Source organism: Perca flavescens, chromosome 3 (genome assembly GCF_004354835.1).
Source record: "Perca flavescens isolate YP-PL-M2 chromosome 3, PFLA_1.0, whole genome shotgun sequence".
Lineage (NCBI taxonomy): Eukaryota > Metazoa > Chordata > Actinopteri > Perciformes > Percidae > Perca > Perca flavescens.
The window spans coordinates 35528829-35549598 of NC_041333.1; the positions used below are offsets into that span (position 1 = coordinate 35528829).

A 20770-nucleotide genomic window follows, 5' to 3' on the forward strand; every position below is an offset into this window, starting at 1 on the left:
CCGGGAAGAAGAAGAAGAAGAAGAAGAAGAAGAAGAAGAAGAATATCAGGCGGTGTTTATATATGTCAATGGGTGTATCCAGTGTGTTGACAGACTCGAGAAACGGTAAGCAGCACTACTTTGCTTCAGACTGTCTGTTACAACTTGTGAAACTACTAACAAACAGCATTGCAGCTCACGCTTTGTTATTTTAGTTGTTTTTAAATTGCGGCTATTTTGACTCCCTTTTTGGTCCGGTGGGTAGAGAGCCAGTCCGCGCGGCCAGTACGGGACTCTTAACCGCAGAACTGGCAGCGGCTGGGTTTGGCTTTTGCAGCCGAACAATGCTAAATGTTGCTAATGTTACACACATCTGCTGCTTCAACGTCACACGTAATCAGGGAAATATGACCACAGCATATCAACTAGCACTAATAATGCTTGATTCTTGTAGTGGTGTTGGTGTGACGAGCTGGTGTAGGGATCGGGGTCGAGAACAGGTGTTGCGCTGAAAAGGGATCATCTGCCAAAAAAAAAACTGATTGCCGTCCGCGGGAGCGTGTTTATTACGTCCACAACTTAGCTGGAAAAACGGCGTGTTACTGAACGCATTGGGCTTTAAAAACGCACGTCAACAACAGGCAACAAAGTTGTAGGTCTGTTAAAATCGGTCAGAGTTAACCCTCATTCATAAAATTAAGTTATTTTGAATCAGAAGAAAAGCTTTCAAACCCACGGGAGCTGCAATCACTTTGGGGTAATTGTGCTGAAGTGCATTTTATGGGTTGTATTGCCCCTTTTTTTCCAACTAGTAAAAAATAATGGGTGGACAATAATAATACTTTGTAATAAATATTTTAAATTAAAATGGGTTAGGCTTCAGTTTCACACATTCAGCACGTATGTGTGTGTGTGTGTATGTGTGTGTGTGGTCGGTGAATAAATGCAACAACCCTCAAGGCCCAAGCCAGAGACAGTTTAAGGTGGACCAGCTATTCTATTTTAGTGCTCGGCTGTATTTAATCATCTGTTCTGACAACCAGATAAAACTAATTGTTGTTGTTGTTGTATTGTTTAGTTTTTACACCAGACATTTGTAGCTAATATAGGCTACTACAGGAAAATAGTGTATGAACCAGTACAATTTCTGTTATTGCACAACCGGGGCCTTTTTAAACGTGTTTTAAAACCTTATTTAAGGACCTTTTAATACTCTACACGGAGTCACCATCTACTACCGTCTTATTTGTCTTACAGAAGGTAGTCTCGTGTTAACATGACGTCTCCAGAGATCGCCTCTCTTTCCTGGGGCCACATGACAGTGAAGGGCTGCTCCTCCAGCTACAAGGACTGTAAGGTCTGGCCTGGAGGCAGCCGGGCCTGGGACTGGAGAGAGACTGGGACCAACGTGAGTGGAACCCAAATCATAAAACTCCAAAAAAATACACATGTACAGGTCTGCATATCGACACATGCTTAAATAAAAAATAAATAAATAAAAAAACAGGACCGTGGCCGGGTTGGGCCAGTGGTAGAGCAGGCGCACATGTATTGAGAGGCTTATGCCTCGACGCAGAAGTCCAGGGTTGGAGGCCAACCTGAGATGATTTCCTGCGTGTCTTCCTCCTATCTCTCTCTCTCTCCCCGTTTCTCACCTAGCTGTCCTGTCAAATAAAAGGCAGAAAAGCCCAACAAATTACAACACATTATCTCGCCCTTTCCCAGCATTCCCCGGGAGTACAACCTGCAGACCTGGAGGAGGTGCTGAAGAAGGGAATAGACTTGCTGGTCATCGGCAGAGGCATGAGCGAAGCTCTGCAGGTAAAACCAACCCACGCAAAGTCCAACTTATTCAGTTGAAAAGGAAGACAAATCATCAGTTTAATATTTAAACCTTAATTGCACTACGTGAGAAGTTAATTTCTTCATTCCTTCAATTCACCGAGTGTGATAAGTTAGGAGCAGCGCAGTCTGATGTTTGTTTATCATCCCCCTGTTTTGGGATGTTCCTTTTTGAATATGGATAACCTTCTACATGAAAATGGAGGTGTAGTAGCTGGAAGTAGACGGGCCCCCGTGTCTACACAGGAGGCGTAGCGAGAGCAGCAGCTTCAGTGCTCGGTCTCCGTCTACACAGGATGCGTTCAGGCACAGTGTTGAGTGTTGATCATCCATTCAGAGCCTACGTGTCCCCTTAAGGCTGGTTTATGCTTCTGCGTCGAATTGACGGCGTACCCGTGCACCTCCAAAAAGGTATAACTTTGCCTTGCATTGTGTTTTGATAGTTAGTGTTTCAAGCAGCCTACTGTGGGGCGTGGCATCATGCTAGTTCCCTGACATCAGCTCTGCTAATAAACTCTTGACATATTTTGGATACGACAGGGTTATCAGTTTGTAAAGGGTCTTTACCTCAGTAATGTTTGGAAATTAGCACTTCGCCAGCAAGCGGTACTTTGTGGGCAGTTGTGCTAAAGTTTGCTTGCTAAAATCAGGGTTCATACGCATTTTAACCAATACTCTTCCATGACTTTTTGGCAAATTTCCATGACTGTGTGTGTTCGACACTATACAATAAGAATACAAATCTGTGTTAAAGTTTACCCTCAGAGGTTTAACTATAAAAGGAATGATAATGTCTGTTGTTCATAGTGGGATTCATAACATCGCTCCCCGAATACAACGCTGAGGTTAAGACAACGTGAAAATACATTTATTAATCACTTATTATTATTTATTATGCGGTGTTAAAAACAATTTCCATGACTTTTCCAAAAACTTTCTGGGTCTTTATTTTTCCCAAAACCTTTTCAGGCCTGGAATTTGCATTTTTTTAAATTCCATAACCTTTCCAGGTTTTTTCAGAAACGTATGAACCCTGTAAAATAACACTAAACTGGCTGGCAGACACCTCGCAAATAGCCTCAGACTTATCCCCCCCCCCGACGCAGAACTCCGAAAGGGTCACGGCGGCGTAGGAGCGAGAGTTGACGCAGGAACATAAAACAGCCTTCAAACGGGCGACTAAATAACCGAGGCTGGCTGTAATAGGTGCAACCTATCTCCTGCAGACTTCATTCACGTGTTTTGGTCATGGTCAAAGCTAGAAGACTTTTGGTCTAAAATATTTGACACTCTTCACACAGCCTACCATTGTGTAACAAACCCAAATCCTTTGTCGGTCCTTTTTGGTATATCACATGGCAGCACCCAACAGCTGAAGCACAACATTCTTTGGCCTTCTGTACCCTGCTTGCTAGGCGACTGATCTTACTTACCTGGAAGCAGGCCTTACCCCCATCATATGACAGATGGATTAAGGAAGTCCTACATAATCGAAAACTTGAGAGGCTAAGGTTGTCCCTTAGAGGAGATTTGATAAAACTTGGAACCCCTTGCTTTCCATCATAGACTCCCTGGATATCATGCCTGATGAGTGAAATGTTTGTCCTTTGGATTTACAGTGTAACTTTTTTTTGTATTGTGTTTTGTTATCCAAGAGCGGGGGGTCATCAGGGTGTGGGATCCCATGTAGGGGTCGGGGATAGTGTACTGTGGGGAGGTGAGGGGAAGAAAAAGAAAAAAATGTGAGCACTGTTGCATAATTTATAAGTACTGTTTCACATTGTGTACGCTTTGTATGTTTGGTGCTCAATAAACATATTTGGGGGAACTAGGCTGGCTGGAACTCTAAATCTTTATTTTTTCCTTTTGCTGTCCTCTCTTCTCTCAGGTTCCCTCCTCCACTCTGGACTTTGTGATGCAGAAAGGCGTCGACGTCCGAGTCCTGCAGACGGAGAAGGCCGTGGCCGAGTACAACAAACTGGCCGGCCAGGGTGCCAAGGTGGGGGGGGTCTTCCACTCCACCTGTTGATTAGGTCACGCTCGCACCGCTGCACCAACGGAGATGACCCCCGCAGGATATAGTGTAGAGCCGCCGCTATCTGTAGCATTACGTAAAGGGACCCGTCGCTGCAGCTGGGCTCAGAGCCACCAGAGACCTTTGGGATTTGTTTAACCCTTGTGTTGTCTCCGTCTGTTTTGCCTGTTTTTAGAAAGCATAAAGTATACATCTTTTGAGCCAACTTCATTCCAACTTATCACCGCTAGTTTTACACTTATGTTTGTAATTCATGGTCAGTAAACCTCCATTTATATTAAATGATGCCTAATTTTGAGTTAAAAAAACCCCCCAGAAATTATGAATTACTTTAGCTAATAATTAAGATCAGAGGAACGTACGTTGATGCATAGTTAGAGCAGTTTCGTGTATGGAACTATTCATGTTATTTTTGGGCAGTTTGGTTGAAAGAAACCTATATTTTGGAATACAGAAACTTTGAAAACGGGTCAAATTTGACCCGAGGACAACACAAGGGTTAAAAGAGAATAAAAAAAATAAAAAACCACAGCGCTTTCCCCACTAAACGGGAATGTTAACGTGCGCAGCCCGATGCTCTGGCAATACGAGACTAGGGTAAGATTGAATCATCTTAATGTCCAGTTTATTGTTGTATAATTTAAAATGTTACTTTTGGTTTAAATTGAACATTTCATTTTAGCGGGTAATTTTGTGAAATGTTGCGTCTACTGCAATCCCCACTGTTCAACTGTCAGCTAAAAGAGTGATCATGTGGTGGGGGTGTGGTTGGTAAAAGCTAATGAGTGGACAGTTCAGTTCAATGTGTTTCTGCTTGTTTGCTACGCTAAATAAAACTAGAGAAATGAATCCTCTCCATCACATGGGTTTATCTTTCAGAAACAAAGTACAAAAATATTCCCCATACAAATGACACACCATGAGTAAATATAATCTTGTACATCCTACCACTTAACCATAAATCAGTATTTTTGTCCAAATTCTAAAACTGAATGTGTTTTTTGAAGAGAAAGCAAAATGGTGTCATCTTTTCTGTACAGCTTTGAATTCAGAGGGGCCGAGGTCCTATGGTCCCACATTAACACTGACACTAACATATGGCTGTGGGAACATAGGGCTTAAATTTAAGAAAAATCTTAGAAATGTGGGTCCATAGGGCTGACCCCGCTGTAAAGCGAAAGCCTCGTCCGGGTGTCCTTTTGGTTATGAGTTTTGTTAGCGGCGGGCAGGTTTGGGCATGATGTAGACTTTGACCGGCTTGCTGAAGGGAATGGTTCCCTCCACGGCGGCCTCTGGTGGCGGCAGGCTGTCGATGCTATCGCTCCATCCCAGCTTGGAAGCCGAGGAGGAGGAGGAGAGGAAGGTTGAGGAGGAGCTGTAAGCCAGCAGGAGACGCACCTCAATTTGAGACGGCTCTGAGAGAGAGAGAGAGGAAGACAGAGAGGGTAGAAACAAAGTCAAGGAAACGAGACGAGCTGCGCCTCGCCTGTAAAGTGGACGAGAGCAGGCGGCAGCAGCCGGGGGGGGCGGTGACAAAAAGCCGCGCTCAAGTTGGACAGATTACAGCCTTCAGTCAGGAATCACTAGGGCTGTCCTCGACTAAAGAAATTCTTAGTCGACTAACACTTATAGGATTTTGTCGACTAATCGATGAGTTGATTTAATGGACAGAGCTGTGCTCTTTGAGAGGTGGTTAAGACTAGAAAAGCACAATATAAATGTAGTTAATTAACCATCTGTAAAACTGAGTTTCTCCACAATTAATCCTGCAGAAGCACCACTTTAAATCTTGTGTTTACCATAAATGTGCTCAGAAGTTTCTTGGAAATGAGTAATTAAGCATAAAAAATGACTAATAGACTAAAGAAATCTTAGTCGACTAAGACCAAAACAACCAAATAGTCGACTAAGACGTGGCAGCCCTAGAAGTCACAGAAACACTCCCGTCCCGTCACGTCAGATTCAGATTTATTAAAAACGTCATCAGACCCGTAAGTCAGCTTGTACACAGTCTCCAGTTGTTTTTATTAGGCCAGAGTAGCTGTCAAAATGTGATCTGTTGCTGATATTAACAAACAACCGACTGTCGATGATCCGTAATCTGAACGGATTTAGTCTCTCGGACTTCTAAACGGCACGATGAGTCTTCGTCCACCCATATATCCATATACGGTTTTCAACAATTCAATTCAATTCAATAAGGATTTTAGCTTGAAGTCAGTCAGAAGTAGCATTGGCTGCTATTGCTGGCTTGGCTCCGATTGGAGAACATAGGAAGCTAAAACGCACAGCAGTGCAAGAACAAACAGAAAAAAAAATTTTGACAGCTGTATTGATTTTTTTTCCAAATTTTGCGCAGAATTTGGATCGGATCAGTGGTTGTGCATCGACGTAGCCAAATCTCTGACTCTTGATTCAGTTTAATAGCAAACTGTGTTGAAAACATTTGAATACGTCACTAGGGCTATGTTTAGATGCAAACGATCCGAAAGAGAAAACGCAAAAGTGGCATTGTGTTCTCACTTTTTATTTTTATACGAGCACTGCCACACAACACCACCCGGTCTGTGCGCCTGCGTAGAACCTTCCTCTCTCCCTAGTAGCGCAAAACGAAGAACACAACATTACAAAGGGACAACAGGGGCGTGGACTGGGAGTCCTGCCTATCTATCTATCTATCTATCTATCTATCTATCTATCTATCTATCTATCTATCTATCTATCTATCTATCTATCTATCTATCTATCTATCTATCTATCTATCTAGGACCGAATGTCTTCAGCTGAAAGCCATCTGGACCAAGTATAGGCAGGCTGTGGATACCCAACGGTGGAGCGGCCACGGGCGAGTAATCACTCTATATTTGGATTTATTTAACGAAATATGGGGTGGGTCAGCAGACTTTTGCGTTTTTACCCTTTAGACGGGAACGCGACAGTGGAGCGTTTTTAAGATTAAGAAGGTGGTTTCACTTTTTTTGCGTTTTTAAGCCGAAAAAATACCATCGCCGTCTAAACGAAAGGCACATCTGATAAAATATTTGGTCGTTTTCACCTGCGAGCGTTGTGGTGTAAACAGGGCCTGACACAGAAACACCCGGTGTGTGTGTGTGTGTGTGTGTGTGTGTGTGTGTGTGTGTGTGTGTGTACCCGTTTTACTATATTCGTGGGGTCCAAAAACCGGGGACTACAGTATACTTGTGGGGTCTGCACAGCCTCGTGGGGACCAAAATGCTGGTCCCCACGAGTTTAAAGGGCTGTTTGAGGGTTAAGACTTGGTTTTAGGATTAGGGTTAGAATTAGGTTATGGTTAGGGTGAGGGTAAGGGTTAAGGTTAGGCATTTAGTTGTGATGGTTAAGGTTAGGGTAAGGGTTAAGGTTAGGCATTTAGTTGTGATGGTTAAGGTGAGGGTAAGGGTTAAGGTTAGGCATTTAGTTGTGATGGTTAAGGTGAGGGTAAGGGTTAAGGTAATGCATTATGTCAATGACAAGTCCCCACAAAGAAAGTAATACAGACGTGTGTGTGTGTGTGTGTGTGTGTGTGTGTGTGTGTGTGTGTGTGTGTGTGTGTGTCCTACTGACCTGTCCATGCCGTGTGTGAGAGGTAAACCTGTGTGATTAGTCGGTGTCTGTCAGGTCCAGGCTTTCTGAAGTCGGAGGGTTTAGGATGGATGACGTGACTCTGGCCGTCTGGATACAGAACCTGCATGTGTGACGCACAGAAAGACGCTCCGTCAGTCAGTGTTCATATCCAGAGCGAAGGAGCGAGCAGTCAAGGGTTTTAGTTTAAGTATGACAATAAAAAGGACATATGGCTGTTAAAATCAACTCTCTCACTCTCACGCCACCTCAAAACGGCAGTTACATGATGTCATTGTCGTCTAATCCGTCTATTATTATTATCTTGTTTAATGGATTAGTTGTCTGGGCTACAAAATGTCAGAAAATGGTGAATCAGTGTTTCCCAAAGCCCAAGATGGTGCCCCCAAATGTCTTGTTTTGTTCATAATTTAAATATATTCAGTTTACTTTCACAGAAGAAACTAGAAAAATATTCACATTTAGGAAACTGGAATCAGAGATTTATTACTTCTTTAAAAAGAAAGGAGTGCACGAGTCACAAAACACAGTTCCAGCCAATCAACAACAGGCAGCAACAGTTGATGCTAGAGGCGGGAGGGGGGAGGCCGCATGTGAATGTGTCGGCAAGCCAGTAGTTATCCGTCTGTGAATCTGGGGGGTGGAGCTTATGAAGGGGGGTTGTATTTTTTTGGCAGTTGAGACAAGATATCAACAATCTTTGTGCAGAATCACTTACTGCACCTTTAAAAGCTCATTTGAAGCGGACCAGAACCTCTAAAGCTCACGTGTGAAAGGGAGGTTGGTGATTGACAGTAGTTATAAACGGACCTGTACTTTGACAGTGTTCTGAGGGTCCTGGACGTGCTCCAGCGTTGCGTCAATGTCTAGCGCCACCACCAGGCCGGTCGTGAACCTCAGCGGGTTGTCGGACTCCCCGGTCGGCTCGATGATGGTGGCGGTCGCCCGGTGGATCTGTCAACCGGCAGGGAAACGTTCATGGAAACAAGAAACAGTACTCGGGTGATCAAACCGTACATCACTGCTAGAAGAAGAAGAAGAAAATAAGGTCTGGAGTAGAGCTGGGCAATATATCGATATTATATGGAGATCGTGATACGAGACTAGACAACGTCTTAGATTTTGGATATCATAATATGGCATGAGTGTCTTTTCCTGGCTTTAAAGGCTGCATTACAGTAAAGTGATGTCATTTTCTGAACTTACCAGACTGTTGTAACTGGTCTATTATTCGCCTTTACCCACTTAGTCAATATATCCACATTACTGATGATTATTTATCAAAAATCTCATTGGGTAAATATTTTGTGAAAGCACCAATAGTCAACACTACAATATCGTTGCGGTATCGATATCGAGGTATTTTCTCCATATCACCCAGCCCTAGTCTGGAGTGCTCAGAAGGTCAAAGAAATCAGTATAATAAAGACATGCTTGTCAGATATGAACCAGCCAAACGTGTCAGATCTCCAGGCAGCGGCCTCTTAACCATCCCTCGGTGCTCCAGAGCAGGCGAGGCTGCTTTCTGTGTCCAACAACCTGCCAACGGACCTGAGAGAGGCTTCCACCTGGTCTCGCAGCACGCATCTCCACATCACATCTCCACATCACATCTCAATATTCTTGGACAATTATGTACAATATTTACCTGGTGCAATAACGTATCAGCTACATGTGCAAACTGGGTTATTTATTCACTGTTGCTACTTATTATTCACACTGTACTTATGTTCGTACTGTATTTATGTTGACACTGCACTTTATTTTGACACTCCACTACAATAGAATTTGTACAATCCATTTGAAACAATCTTTTTCACCTAATCTTACTCGACTTCGACTTAAGGTTTTTGTTTATTTCTCACTGTAGCTATGTTACTTTATACACGTATTGACGCTTTCTTACTCTTATTTTACCTTGAATTTGACTGTGAGCAACTGCAACTAAATCATTTCCCTGAGGGGATCTATGAAGTATTCTGATTTTACTAAAGTCTATGAATAACTTAGTTTGTTGTTGTTCTAGGTTATGCTTTGGTTGGTATACAGTACAGGCCAAAAGTTTGGACACACCTTCTCATTCAATGTGTTTCTTTATTTTCATGACTATTTACATTGTAGATTCTCACTGAAGGCATCAAAACTATGAATGAACACATATGGAATGATGTACTTAACAAAAAAGTGTGAAATAACTGAAAACATGTCTTATATTTTAGATTCCTCAAAGTAGCCACCCTTTGCTTTTTTGATAACTCTGCAAACCCTTGGTGTTCTCTCAATGAGCTTCATGAGGTAGTCACCTGAAATGGTTTTACCTTCACAGGTGTGCTTTGTCAGGGTTAATTAGTGGAATTTATTTCCATTATTAATAAAAAAGCAAAGGGTGGCTACTTTGAAGAATCTAAAATATAAGACATGTTTTCAGTTATTTCACACTTTTTTGTTAAGTACATAATTCCATATGTGTTCATTCATAGTTTTGATGCCTTCAGTGAGAATCTACTATGTAAATAGTCATGAAAATAAAAAGGAAACGCATTGAATGAGAAGGTGTGTCCAAACTTTTGGCCGGTACTGTATATATATATACAGTGAGGAAAATAAGTATTTGAACACCCTGCTATTTTGCAAGTTCTCCCACTTAGAAATCATGGAGGGGTCTGAAATTGTCATCGTAGGTGCATGTCCACTGTGATCACAATCACAATGTATGATTTTTTTAACTATTTATTTGTATGAAACAGCTGCAAATAAGTATTTGTACACCTGAGAAAATCAATGTTAATATTTGGTACAGTAGCCTTTGTTTGCAGGTACAGAGGTCAAACGTTTCCTGTAGTTTTTCACCAGATTTGCACACACTGGAGGAGGGATTTTGGCTCACTCCTCCACACAGATCTTCTCTAGATCAGTCAGGTTTCTGGGCTGTCGCTGAGAAACACGGAGTTTGAGCTCCCTCCAAAGATTCTCTATTGGGTTTAGGTCTGGAGACTGGCTAGGCCACGCCAGAACCTTGATATGCTTCTTACAGAGCCACTCCTTGGTTATCCTGGCTGTGTGCTTCGGCTCATTGTCATGTTGGAAGACCCAGCCTCGACCCATCTTCAATGCTCTAACTGAGGGAAGGAGGTTGTTCCCCAAAATCTCGCAATACAGGGCCCCGGTCATCCTCTCCTTAATACAGTGCAGTCGCCCTGTCCCATGTGCAGAAAAACACCCCCAAAGCATGATGCTACCACCCCCATGCTTCACAGTAGGGATGGTGTTCTTGGGATGGTACTTATCATTCTTCTTCCTCCAAACACAGTTAGTGGAATTATGACCAAAAAGTTCTATTTTGGTCTCATCTGACCACATGACTTTCTCCCATGACTCCTCTGGATCATCCAAATGGTCATTGGCAAACTTAAGACGGGCCTGGACATGTGCTGGTTTAAGCAGGGGAACCTTCCGTGCCATGCATGATTTCAAACCATGTCGTCTTATTGTATTACCAACGGTAACCTTGGAAACGGTGGTCCCAGCTCTTTTCAGGTCATTGACCAGCTCCTCCCGTGTAGTTCTGGGCTGATTTCTCACCTTTCTTAGGATCATTGAGACCCCACGAGGTGAGATCTTGCACGGAGCCCCAGTCCGAGGGAGATTGACAGTCATGTTTAGCTTCTTCCATTTTCTAATGATTGCTCCAACAGTGGACCTTTTTTCACCAAGCTGCTTGGCAATTTCCCCGTAGCCCTTTCCAGCCTTGTGGAGGTGTACAATTTTGTCTCTAGTGTCTTTGGACAGCTCTTTGGTCTTGGCCATGTTAGTAGTTGGATTCTTACTGATTGTATGGGGTGGACAGGTGTCTTTATGCAGCTAACGACCTCAAACAGGTGCATCTAATTTAGGATAATAAATGGAGTGGAGGTGGACATTTTAAAGGCAGACTAACAGGTCTTTGAGGGTCAGAATTCTAGCTGATAGACAGGTGTTCAAATACTTATTTGCAGCTGTATCATACAAATAAATAGTTAAAAAATCATATATTGTGATTTCTGGATTTTTTTTTATGTCTCTCACAGTGGACATGCACCTACGATGACAATTTCAGACCCCTCCATGATTTCCAAGTGGAAGAACTTGCAAAATAGCAGGGTGTTCAAATACTTATTTTCCTCACTGTATATATGTGTGTGTGTGTGTGTTCTATATGTTTTGTATATATTTTACTCTGTATAATTGCACAAAGTTGTCGCTTTTGTACGAAGCATATTGTGTTGTCTCCGGGAACCATCACCTTATCGTGGTGGAGAGGTTTGTGTGTCCCTATGAACCTGAGGGCTGTGTTGTCTGGAGCGGTGTGCTCCTGGTAGGGTCTCCCAAGGCAAAGTGGTCTCAGGTGAGGGGCCAGACAAAGAATGGTTCAAAAACCCTATGAGCCAATGTAGAAGAGATGAAGTTACCCTGCCCGGAGGAAGCCCGGGGCCCCCGTCTGGAGCCAGGCCCAGATGGCGGGCTTGTCAGCGAGCGCCTGGTGGCCGACTTTGCCACGGAGCCCGGTCGGGCACAGCCCGAAAAGCAACGTGGCAACTCCCTCTCCATCCCATGGGCCCACCACCTGTGGGAGGAACCGCTGGGGTCGGGTGCGCTGCTACACGGGTGGCAGTGAAGGTCAGGGGCCTTGACGGACCAGACCCGGGCAGCAGACGCTGGCTCTGGGGACGTGAAACGTCACCTCTCTGTGGGGGAAGGAGCCGGAACTGGTGCGGGAGGTGGAGCGCTACCGGTTAGATCTGGTGGGGCTTACCTCTACGCACAGTTTCGGTTCTGGAACCATACTCCTGGATAGGGGTTGGACTCTTTTCTTCTCCGGAGTTGCCCAGGGTGTGAGGCGCCGGGCGGGTGTGGGGATACTCACAAGCTCCCGGCTGAGCGCCGCTACGTTGGAGTTTACCCCGGTGGACAAGAGGGTCGCCTCCCTACACCTGCCGGTTGTGGGGGGGAAAACTCTGACTGTTGTTTGTGCATATGCACCAAACAAGAGTTCGGAGTATTTGGCCTTCTTGGAGACCTTGAGTGGAGTCCTGCATGGGGCGCCAGTGGGGGACTCCATTGTTCTGCTGGGGGACTTCAACGCACACGTGGGCAATGATGGAGACACATGGAGCGGCGTGATTGGGAGGAATGGCCTCCCTGATCTAAACCAGAGTGGTTGTTTGTTGTTGGACTTCTGTGCTAGTCATGGATTGTCTATAACGAACACCATGTTCGAACATAGGGATGCTCATAAGTGTACGTGGTACCAGAGCACCCTAGGCCAAAGGTCAATGATCGATTTTATAATCGTTTCATCTGATCTGAGGCCGTATGTTTTGGACACTCGGGTGAAGAGAGGGGCGGAGCTGTCAACTGATCACCATCTGGTGGTGAGTTGGGTAAGGGGGTGGGGGAAGACTCTGGACAGACCTGGTAAGCCCAAACGGGTAGTGCGGGTAAATTGGGAACGTCTGGAGGAGGCCTCTGTGCGACAGACTTTCAACTCACACCTCCGGCGGAGCTTTTTTCGTGCATCCCTGTGGAGGCTGGGGGCATTGAACCTGAGTGGACAATGTTCAAAGTTTCCCTTGCTGAAGCTGCGGTGGGGAGCTGTGGTCTTAGGGTCTTAGGTGCCTCAAGGGGCGGTAACCCACGAACACCGTGGTGGACACCGGTGGTCAGGGAAGCCGTCCGACTGAAGAAGGAGTTTTTCCGGGATATGTTATCCCAGAGGACTCCGGAGGCGGTTGCAAGGTACCGAGGGGCCCGAAGGGCTGCAGCCTCTGCCGTGAAAGAGGCAAAGCAGCGGGTGTGGGAGAATTTTGGAGAAGACATGGAGAAGGACTTTCGGTCGGCACCAAGGTGCTTCTGGAAAACTGTTCGCCACCTCAGGAGGGGGAAGCGGGGAACCATCCAAGCTGTGTACAGTAAGGATGGGACACTGTTGACCTCAACTGAGGAGGTAATAGGGCGGTGGAAGGAGCACTTTGAGGAACTCCTGAATCCGACTAATACGCCTTCTATGTTAGAGGCAGAGCTGGAGGATGATGGGGGATCATTGTCAATTTCCCAGGTGGAAGTCACTGATGTGGTCAAACAACTCCACAGTGGCAAAGCCCCTGGGATTTGATGAGTGGGTGTGGAGGGGCTGTCCTGGTTGACACGCCTCTTCAACATTGCGTGGAAGTCTGGGACAGTGCCAAAGGAGTGGCAGACCGGGGTGGTGGTCCCCTTTTAAAAAGGGGGACCAGAGGGGTGTGCCAATTACAGGGTATCACACTTCTCAGCCTCCCTGGTAAAGTCTACTCCAAGGTGCTGGAAAGGAGGGTTCGGCCCATAGTCAAACCTCGGGTTGAGGAGGAACAATGCGGATTCCGTCCTGGTCGTGGAACAACGGACCAGGTCTTCACTCTCGCAAGGATCCTGGAGGGAGCCTGGGAGTATGCCCAACCGGTCTACATGTGTTTTGTGGATTTGGAGAAGGCGTATGACCGGGTCCCCCGGGAGATACTGTGGGAGGTGCTGCCGGAGTATGGGGTGAGGGGGTCTCTACTCAGGGCCATCCAATCTCTGTATGACCAAAGTGAGAGCTGTGTCCGGGTTCTCGGCAGTAATGGCGCTTTTCCATTACATGGTACCTACTCGCCTCGCCTTTTATGGTTTTCCATTACGAAAAAAAGTACCTGGTACCTGCTAACAGGTACTTTTTTTAGTACCTCCTCAGTCAAGGTTCCAAGCGAGCTGAGGCGAGCCGAGAAGGTGACGTGAAACCCTGCAGGCTGCGGATTGGTCGGAAAGAAGCGTCACTGATCCCTGCGTTGCTAGCGAGAGACGGCATTTTTCAATAGTTTAGCCAGCGGTGTTTTTTTGCTGCCGGAGGCTCCACGCAGAGCTTTCTCCGTAACATACAAGTGGCCTGATGGTTATACTGGTGCGCTGGTGTGTGCATGTGTGATGTGTGTCGAGTCGCAGTATGTGTGTGTGTGGGGAGCTAGTGAGCGAGGGAGAAGTGAGTGTGACTCTAGAGTCATTATTTGTGAGAGAAACGTAGTAGCGACTCTAGAGTCATATATATGTGAGAGAAACAAAAGTAGCGACTCTAGAGTCATATATATATGTGAGAGAAACAAAGTTTAGTAGCGACTCTAGAGTCATATATATATGTGAGAGAAACAAGTTTAGTAGCGACTCTAGAGTCATATATATGTGAGAAAAAAAAAAGCGACTCTAGTAGTAGCGACTCTAAAGTCATATATATATGTGAGAGAAACAAGCTTAGTAGCGACTCTAGAGTCATATATATGTGACCACGGTGGGAAATCTGGAGCAGTAAACGTTAACTATCTCTTTGATATCATGTTGTTTACGGAGACCGAGAACCAGGAAATGCGTTGGGGATATGTCAATGGGAAAAGCAAGCTACTAAGCCACGCCGACGGCAGTCGCTATGACGACCAGCCATGCTGAGGCGATACTAAAATCTGCAATGGAAAATGGACGCACAGCGAGTCGAGGCGAGTAGAGTCGAGCAGGTACCATGTAATGGAAAAACGCCATTAGTCGGACTCGTTTCAGGTGAGGGTTGGCCTCCACCAGGGCTGCGCTTTGTCACCAATCCTGTTTGTAACATTTATGGACAGGATATCGAGGCGTAGTCGGGGTGGGGAGGGGTTGCGGTTTGGTGGGCTGGGGATCTCATCGCTGCTCTTTGCAGATGATGTGGTCCTGATGGCATCATCGGCCTGTGACCTTCAGCACTCACTGGGTCGGTTCGCAACAGAGTGTGAAGCGGTTGGGATGAGGATCAGCACCTCTAAATCGGAGGCCATGGTTCTCAGCAAGAAACCGATGGAATACCTACTCCAGGTAGGGAATGAGTCCTTACCCCAAGTGAAGGAGTTCAAGTACCTTGGGGTTTTGTTCGCGAGTGAGGGGACAATGGAGCGGGAGATTGGTCGGAGAATCGGTGCAGCGGGTGCGGTATTACATTCAATCTATCGCACCGTTGTGACGAAAAGAGAGCTGAGCCAGAAGGCAAAGCTCTCGATCTACCGGTCAGTTTTCGTTCCTACCCTCACCTATGGTCATGAAGGCTGGGTCATGACCGAAAGAACGAGATCCAGGGCACTGTTCTTGCAAAAAGTTAAAAAGCTTTTATTTAGATGGCTAATTCCTATTTAATTTGTTAGTACAATAAACACAGAGCGCGAAAGCGTAGCGGCACAAACGGCCTTCTGAAGACCTTTTAACTTTTTGCAAGAAGATTGCAGAGGACCTGTCTTTTTATTTTATTTTTTTAACATCACTGCGGTTGATTACTAAAACATATTTTAACAGAGTTGTGTGTAGGAAGTCCTTCATTATACCTGCTCAGGCAGTCTGAGCTGCAGTAGGCCGCTCAGTCTCAGGGTCGCCAGCAGGATCTTCACCATCTCCACTGGTTTACAGGACGACAGCCGGGGCATCAGCTCCAACAGCTTATCCACAAAGCTGTCCTGCAGGTGGGGCAGCTCTGCCACAAACAGCCTGAGGGATGCAGAAAATATGGAATGAAGAAACAGCGTAACTTTCAGTACCGGTACCGATGCCTATACTGTGACTTTAATACTGGTTCCTGAACTATACTATTTTCAGAAATCCATTTTAATGAAAAGATTCTAATATTGACTTTTGTTTCTAAATCTCGTTGTAATGCCTTTTTATATCTTATGTAAAGCACTTTTGAAAGAAGCTTTACAAATTAACTTGCCTTGCCAGATTTGACCGGATATGCTGTGGTTAGGTGTTAAAGTTGGGGCTGTTTTAACTCACAAATTTAAGCACAAATGTTCGAATAGACACAAACCGATAAAGATGCTTACCTCTGAAACGACTCAATGTCCTGCAAAAACTTCTCGCAGCTGCTGATGAGAGGATCCAGCCTGAAGAGAAATGACAAACATCAGCACACAGATATGGTCCAAATGAAGTCTTAACCCTTGTTTTGTCTTCCCCTTCAACCTTGAAAAAAAAAAGAAGACGTTTTTGACGCCTTTTTTTCACAGTTTTCCTTTGCTTTTTCCAACGTTTTAAATTGTTAAATTTTTCTTCTACACATTTTCAGCGCCTATTTCTACAGCCCATATTTTCTGATATAAATATAAATGTGTGTGTGTGTGTGTGTGTGTGTGTGTGTTTATACTGACCCTTGCCTGGTGCGAGCAGTCAGGATGAGCTGCAGAGCTTTGGCCTGCAGGCGAACGTGATGTATAGTGGCGACCTGTCTGCTTTCCAAACCGCTGTACAGAAACTCCAGCTTGTATGTTTCCTCCAAGATCTACACACACACACACACACACACACACACACACACACACACTTAAAACAGACGCCCGAAAGGTGCGGTGGCGATACAGACACGCGTGCAAGGGAGTGCGTGCCGACCTGTTGAGCCGCTGCTGTGGCCGTGACGTTCTGTTTGAGGCACAGAGGGACAGCCATGTTCCACAGCTTCTCCTGCAGAGCCTGAGGACACGAGGCAAAAGGTAAGTTTACTCTGAAACCTTCAATCGGTTTCCCTAAACTCATGCTAGCTTTCTCTTAAAGCTACCCAAACAAATAAAAGTCAAAGCGTAAATAGACAGAATCTCACACACACACACACACCTTCATGAGCAGCAGCTGGCAGCGCAGATATGTAGCACAGAAATCAGCAGCTCCAGCGAGCTCCGTCTGCAGCTCCCCCAGCCGCCGCAGGTCTCTGACAGACATGAGGAAAAAAACCGTTAACAAACTCCTTCTCATCCACTGACCAAACAGGTTGGTGCATTCAGGTTTGCTTCTGTGCTTACTTAGGTCACATAAGCTGTGTTGAAAGTGTTCCTTCACTCACTCCCTCTCTATTCCCTATGTACCTCTGAGTTTGTTAAACAGTGAATTACAAAGGGAATGGCCAAAGAAGATATCGAACACTATGTGGAAAATTCCTAAACATTGTTGGGTCAGCAGATACTTGTGCGACGGGAGCGTGCGCACCCAGCATCATGTAAACACACCAAAACAAAAAATACTTATAGTACGTCCTACAGCAGTGTAAAAACGTTCAAAAGCTGGGTCACTAACGTGTCAACCTCTCTATCTGGTTTCCCACAACTCAAGTCCCTCATTGCTTGCATCACACCTCAGAACATATCACTGAAACTCTGTCTCACATCCTAAATGGTTGCCATGCCTACAAAGGAATGTACATAGCACGTCATGATAGAATAGTCGACCTCATAGTGAAAGACATATCAAACCATTTCCCTCTCTCAGTATGAATTTACAAACATTCTCAGGTAAAACCATCAATGTTCCCCCACTGCAGTAGTACCTCTAGTACTCTCTTACACCTGGTGGCCAATACACCGGATGTAGTTATTATCAACGAGGAGTCCAGTGAGGTGCATATTTTAGAGGTAGGCTGCAGCTTTGATTCCAGCTGGAGGAGTCTTTCTACACCAAGGTAGTTAAATACCAACCACTCCTAAACACCATCTCAGAGCTGGGTTATAGGTGCACACTACTAGTCTTCATATTTGGTAGCCTAGGAAACACACACAGGCTGGTAGTAAGAGGGCTGCAACAACTTGGGATGGCCAAAAAGAGGGCGAAACAGCTTGCAAAGTACTGCGCCATATCTGCTATTATTGGCAGCCGCCACATATGGCGGAGACGCTGCTACTTATATCCTTAAGAACTGAGTATTGTGCTACTTAGATCCTTAAGAACTGAGTATTGTGCTACTTATATCCTCGAGAAGTGAGTTTTGTGCTTGTTAAGTGATATTGTGAAAATATGCTGCGTGCCACTGGTCCATGAGTTGTCTTGTATTGTACTGCATCTGTAATATTTGTGTCCCTGTACTATTTTTCTTTATGTGGACATAAATAAATGGTTAAAGTGTGTGTGTGTGTGTGTGTGTGTGTACCGTATGGTGAAGTTGAGCAGGTCCTGGGCTCCAGGTGCTTCCAGGTTCTGGATGGTGCTGACCCTGTTCAGACTCTGCTGAAGGAAGAGCTGAGCCGACTCCACAGAACCAGAACCGCAACGCGAGTCCACCAAGTCCAGACCGTTGCCTGGCAACTAAAAGACAGGACAACAGTTACCGGCGAGACGGAGAGCGCCCCGTCGACTGTCTAAAGCCCAGTAGTAAATCTTAGTACAACTGAGCAAAGTGCAATAAAATACACCTGCGCTTTTTGTACATAGCACTTCAACTCTTACTCTTTTTAAGAGGTTGTATTGTTAGATGTGTCCTTCATGCCCTAAGATGTCTTAAGTTAATCTTAGGTTGATTTTAGAATAGTTTCTCTGTTACATGTTTGTGTTGTGAAGCAAAGGATTGTAGCACTGTGTGTATTCTTTTTATTATAAAGGTAAAGTTGTGTAAATGGCTGGTGTTCTGACATAGACTGCAGTAGAACAATTCTGAAAACGACAGCATTTCAGTTCTCACTCTTAGTGGCGGCACGAGGTGTGACAGGCTGTCCCTCAGGTAGGCGTAGTGTCTGAAGGTGTGGTCGGAGAACAGCGCCGGCATGGTGGGACACGACTTGGCAGCGTTGAACACCAACACCAGAACCGCAATGTCTGAGAGCGACAACCAGAGTCAAGAAAGTTAAACACGGTCTACATGTCCGGACGGGAGCGATGAACAGTTATTAGTTTCTTTTATTACAAATTTAATTGCAACCTTGTATTGATTTTAGGCCATATAACTATTTTCTGGTGTTCTGGCAGTTTTTGTAAAGTGAGGAGAATGATCCATTATTTTAATGATAAAATACTGCATGAGACAATTATTTTAACAAATAATTCCGCGTTACTACATTTGTTTCATTGAATCCTTTTTTTCAACTTGTTCCTGCAACTTTTATCTCAGTACGACGATGAATCCAAACAAATTTAAAGAATGGGTCAAGAAAAACATTATGCTTTATGGCAATTTGTTGTTGCAAAGTGTTTTTGGAGATTTTCAGGGGGTGTTTTCAGGATACAGGCCGGATCGTCCATGTCAGGCTCTGGTGTGTCGAAGTACGGGTGTGTGCTGAGCAGTTCGGGGACCAGCGGCAACACCAGCGTCGGGTGACGGGAACCCAGGAACTTTAGACACCTGAGGTGAAAGAAGAAAATAAATCATCAGGTCATCAATGGACAGTTTCTTAAAAGATCAAAACATTTTATAACTTTAAATAAGCATCCAGTGCAACTTGAGAAAACGTTTTTGCACACCTCTTTGGTCGGGCAGGTGCGTAGGATATGATCAAAGGTAACAGATCCAAAATTGTTAAGAGAAAATCCTGCACACTGACCATTACGCAAGCAATAATTTATTTAGAAAAATACAACGTTTTGGTCCCAGACCTTCATCAGGTAAATTGATTACCTGATGAAGGTCTGGGACCGAAACGTTGTATTTTTCTAAATAAATTATTGCTTGCGTAATGGTCAGTGTGCAGGATTTCCTCTCAACAAATAAGCATCCAGTAAAAGTTATGGAACAGTGATGGAAACAGGACACCTGTGAGGAAGGTGCTCATTTTCCGGGCACGATGCCATGACGCGCGGCGCCTCCATCAGTAACTACCGTTTGGAAAAACTGGCAAGCAGCGATCAGAGACATCAGTCCAAATAAAGTCGGCAACCAAATTTGAAAGAGTTTGAGAATTTGAATTGAATTTGAGAAAGTGGTAGAAGATGTAAAAAAAACAAAAAGAAGTAACCACCGTGACATTGTCTCTGGCCTCCATGCTGCTTTCTACAGTTTACTAACCCTGTTTCGAGGGTGACACGTCGGAAAAAAAATTAAAGGCATACTCGTCCACTGGAAATGGGAAAGATGGATAGGTAGAGATAGAGTTACTTTATTTATCCCTTAGGAAATGAAGGTGTCCTTATTATACACAGCATACATACACATAGGCACACAGACATATGACATCCACGCACACATACATACAACAAAAATACAAAGGAAGACATCAATAGTGTGCCCTTACAGTAAGGTTTGGTTGGAGCATGTTTAAAGGAGTGGTGTGGAAAAAAAATGCAGAAAGATGCAATGGTATCTTGGTGCAAGATAGTGTCAGTGCAAATTCTACATACATATTCAAGTACAACAGGCTACACAATATATCAAAAATAAAGTAATCGGGGTGGCCTCTAGCTCACCCAGTAAGAGTGTTCTCCCCATGTTGGCTGAGTCCTGCAGCGGAGCGGGGTTCAAATCTGACCTGCTGCCCTTTGCTGCGTGGCATTCCACATTTCTCTAAA

At 44.8% G+C, this 20770-nt stretch overlaps 2 protein-coding genes across 2 annotated transcripts in view; one reads left to right on the top strand and one right to left on the bottom strand.

The window, feature by feature from the left end:
• Positions 1-4714, top strand: aamdc (adipogenesis associated, Mth938 domain containing). The gene is made up of 4 exons (XM_028573184.1): positions 1-105; positions 1237-1387; positions 1705-1800; positions 3710-4714. The coding sequence occupies exons 2-4, from the start codon at positions 1256-1258 to the stop codon at positions 3848-3850; spliced, it is 369 nt and encodes a 122-aa protein (XP_028428985.1). The 5' UTR covers positions 1-105; positions 1237-1255; the 3' UTR covers positions 3851-4714.
• ints4 (integrator complex subunit 4) overlaps positions 4465-20770 on the bottom strand; it is a 27304-nt gene continuing 10998 nt past the window's right edge. The window contains exons 14-24 of the mRNA XM_028573183.1: positions 19495-19610; positions 18954-19087; positions 18426-18580; positions 17123-17216; positions 16901-16981; positions 16663-16793; positions 16339-16398; positions 15844-16003; positions 8267-8410; positions 7439-7559; positions 4465-5271 (exon numbers count right to left, since the gene is read on the bottom strand). Of these exons, the coding sequence (XP_028428984.1) occupies positions 5072-5271; positions 7439-7559; positions 8267-8410; positions 15844-16003; positions 16339-16398; positions 16663-16793; positions 16901-16981; positions 17123-17216; positions 18426-18580; positions 18954-19087; positions 19495-19610 (1396 nt within the window). The 3' untranslated portion in view covers positions 4465-5071. The remainder of the gene's footprint in view (positions 5272-7438; positions 7560-8266; positions 8411-15843; positions 16004-16338; positions 16399-16662; positions 16794-16900; positions 16982-17122; positions 17217-18425; positions 18581-18953; positions 19088-19494; positions 19611-20770) is intronic.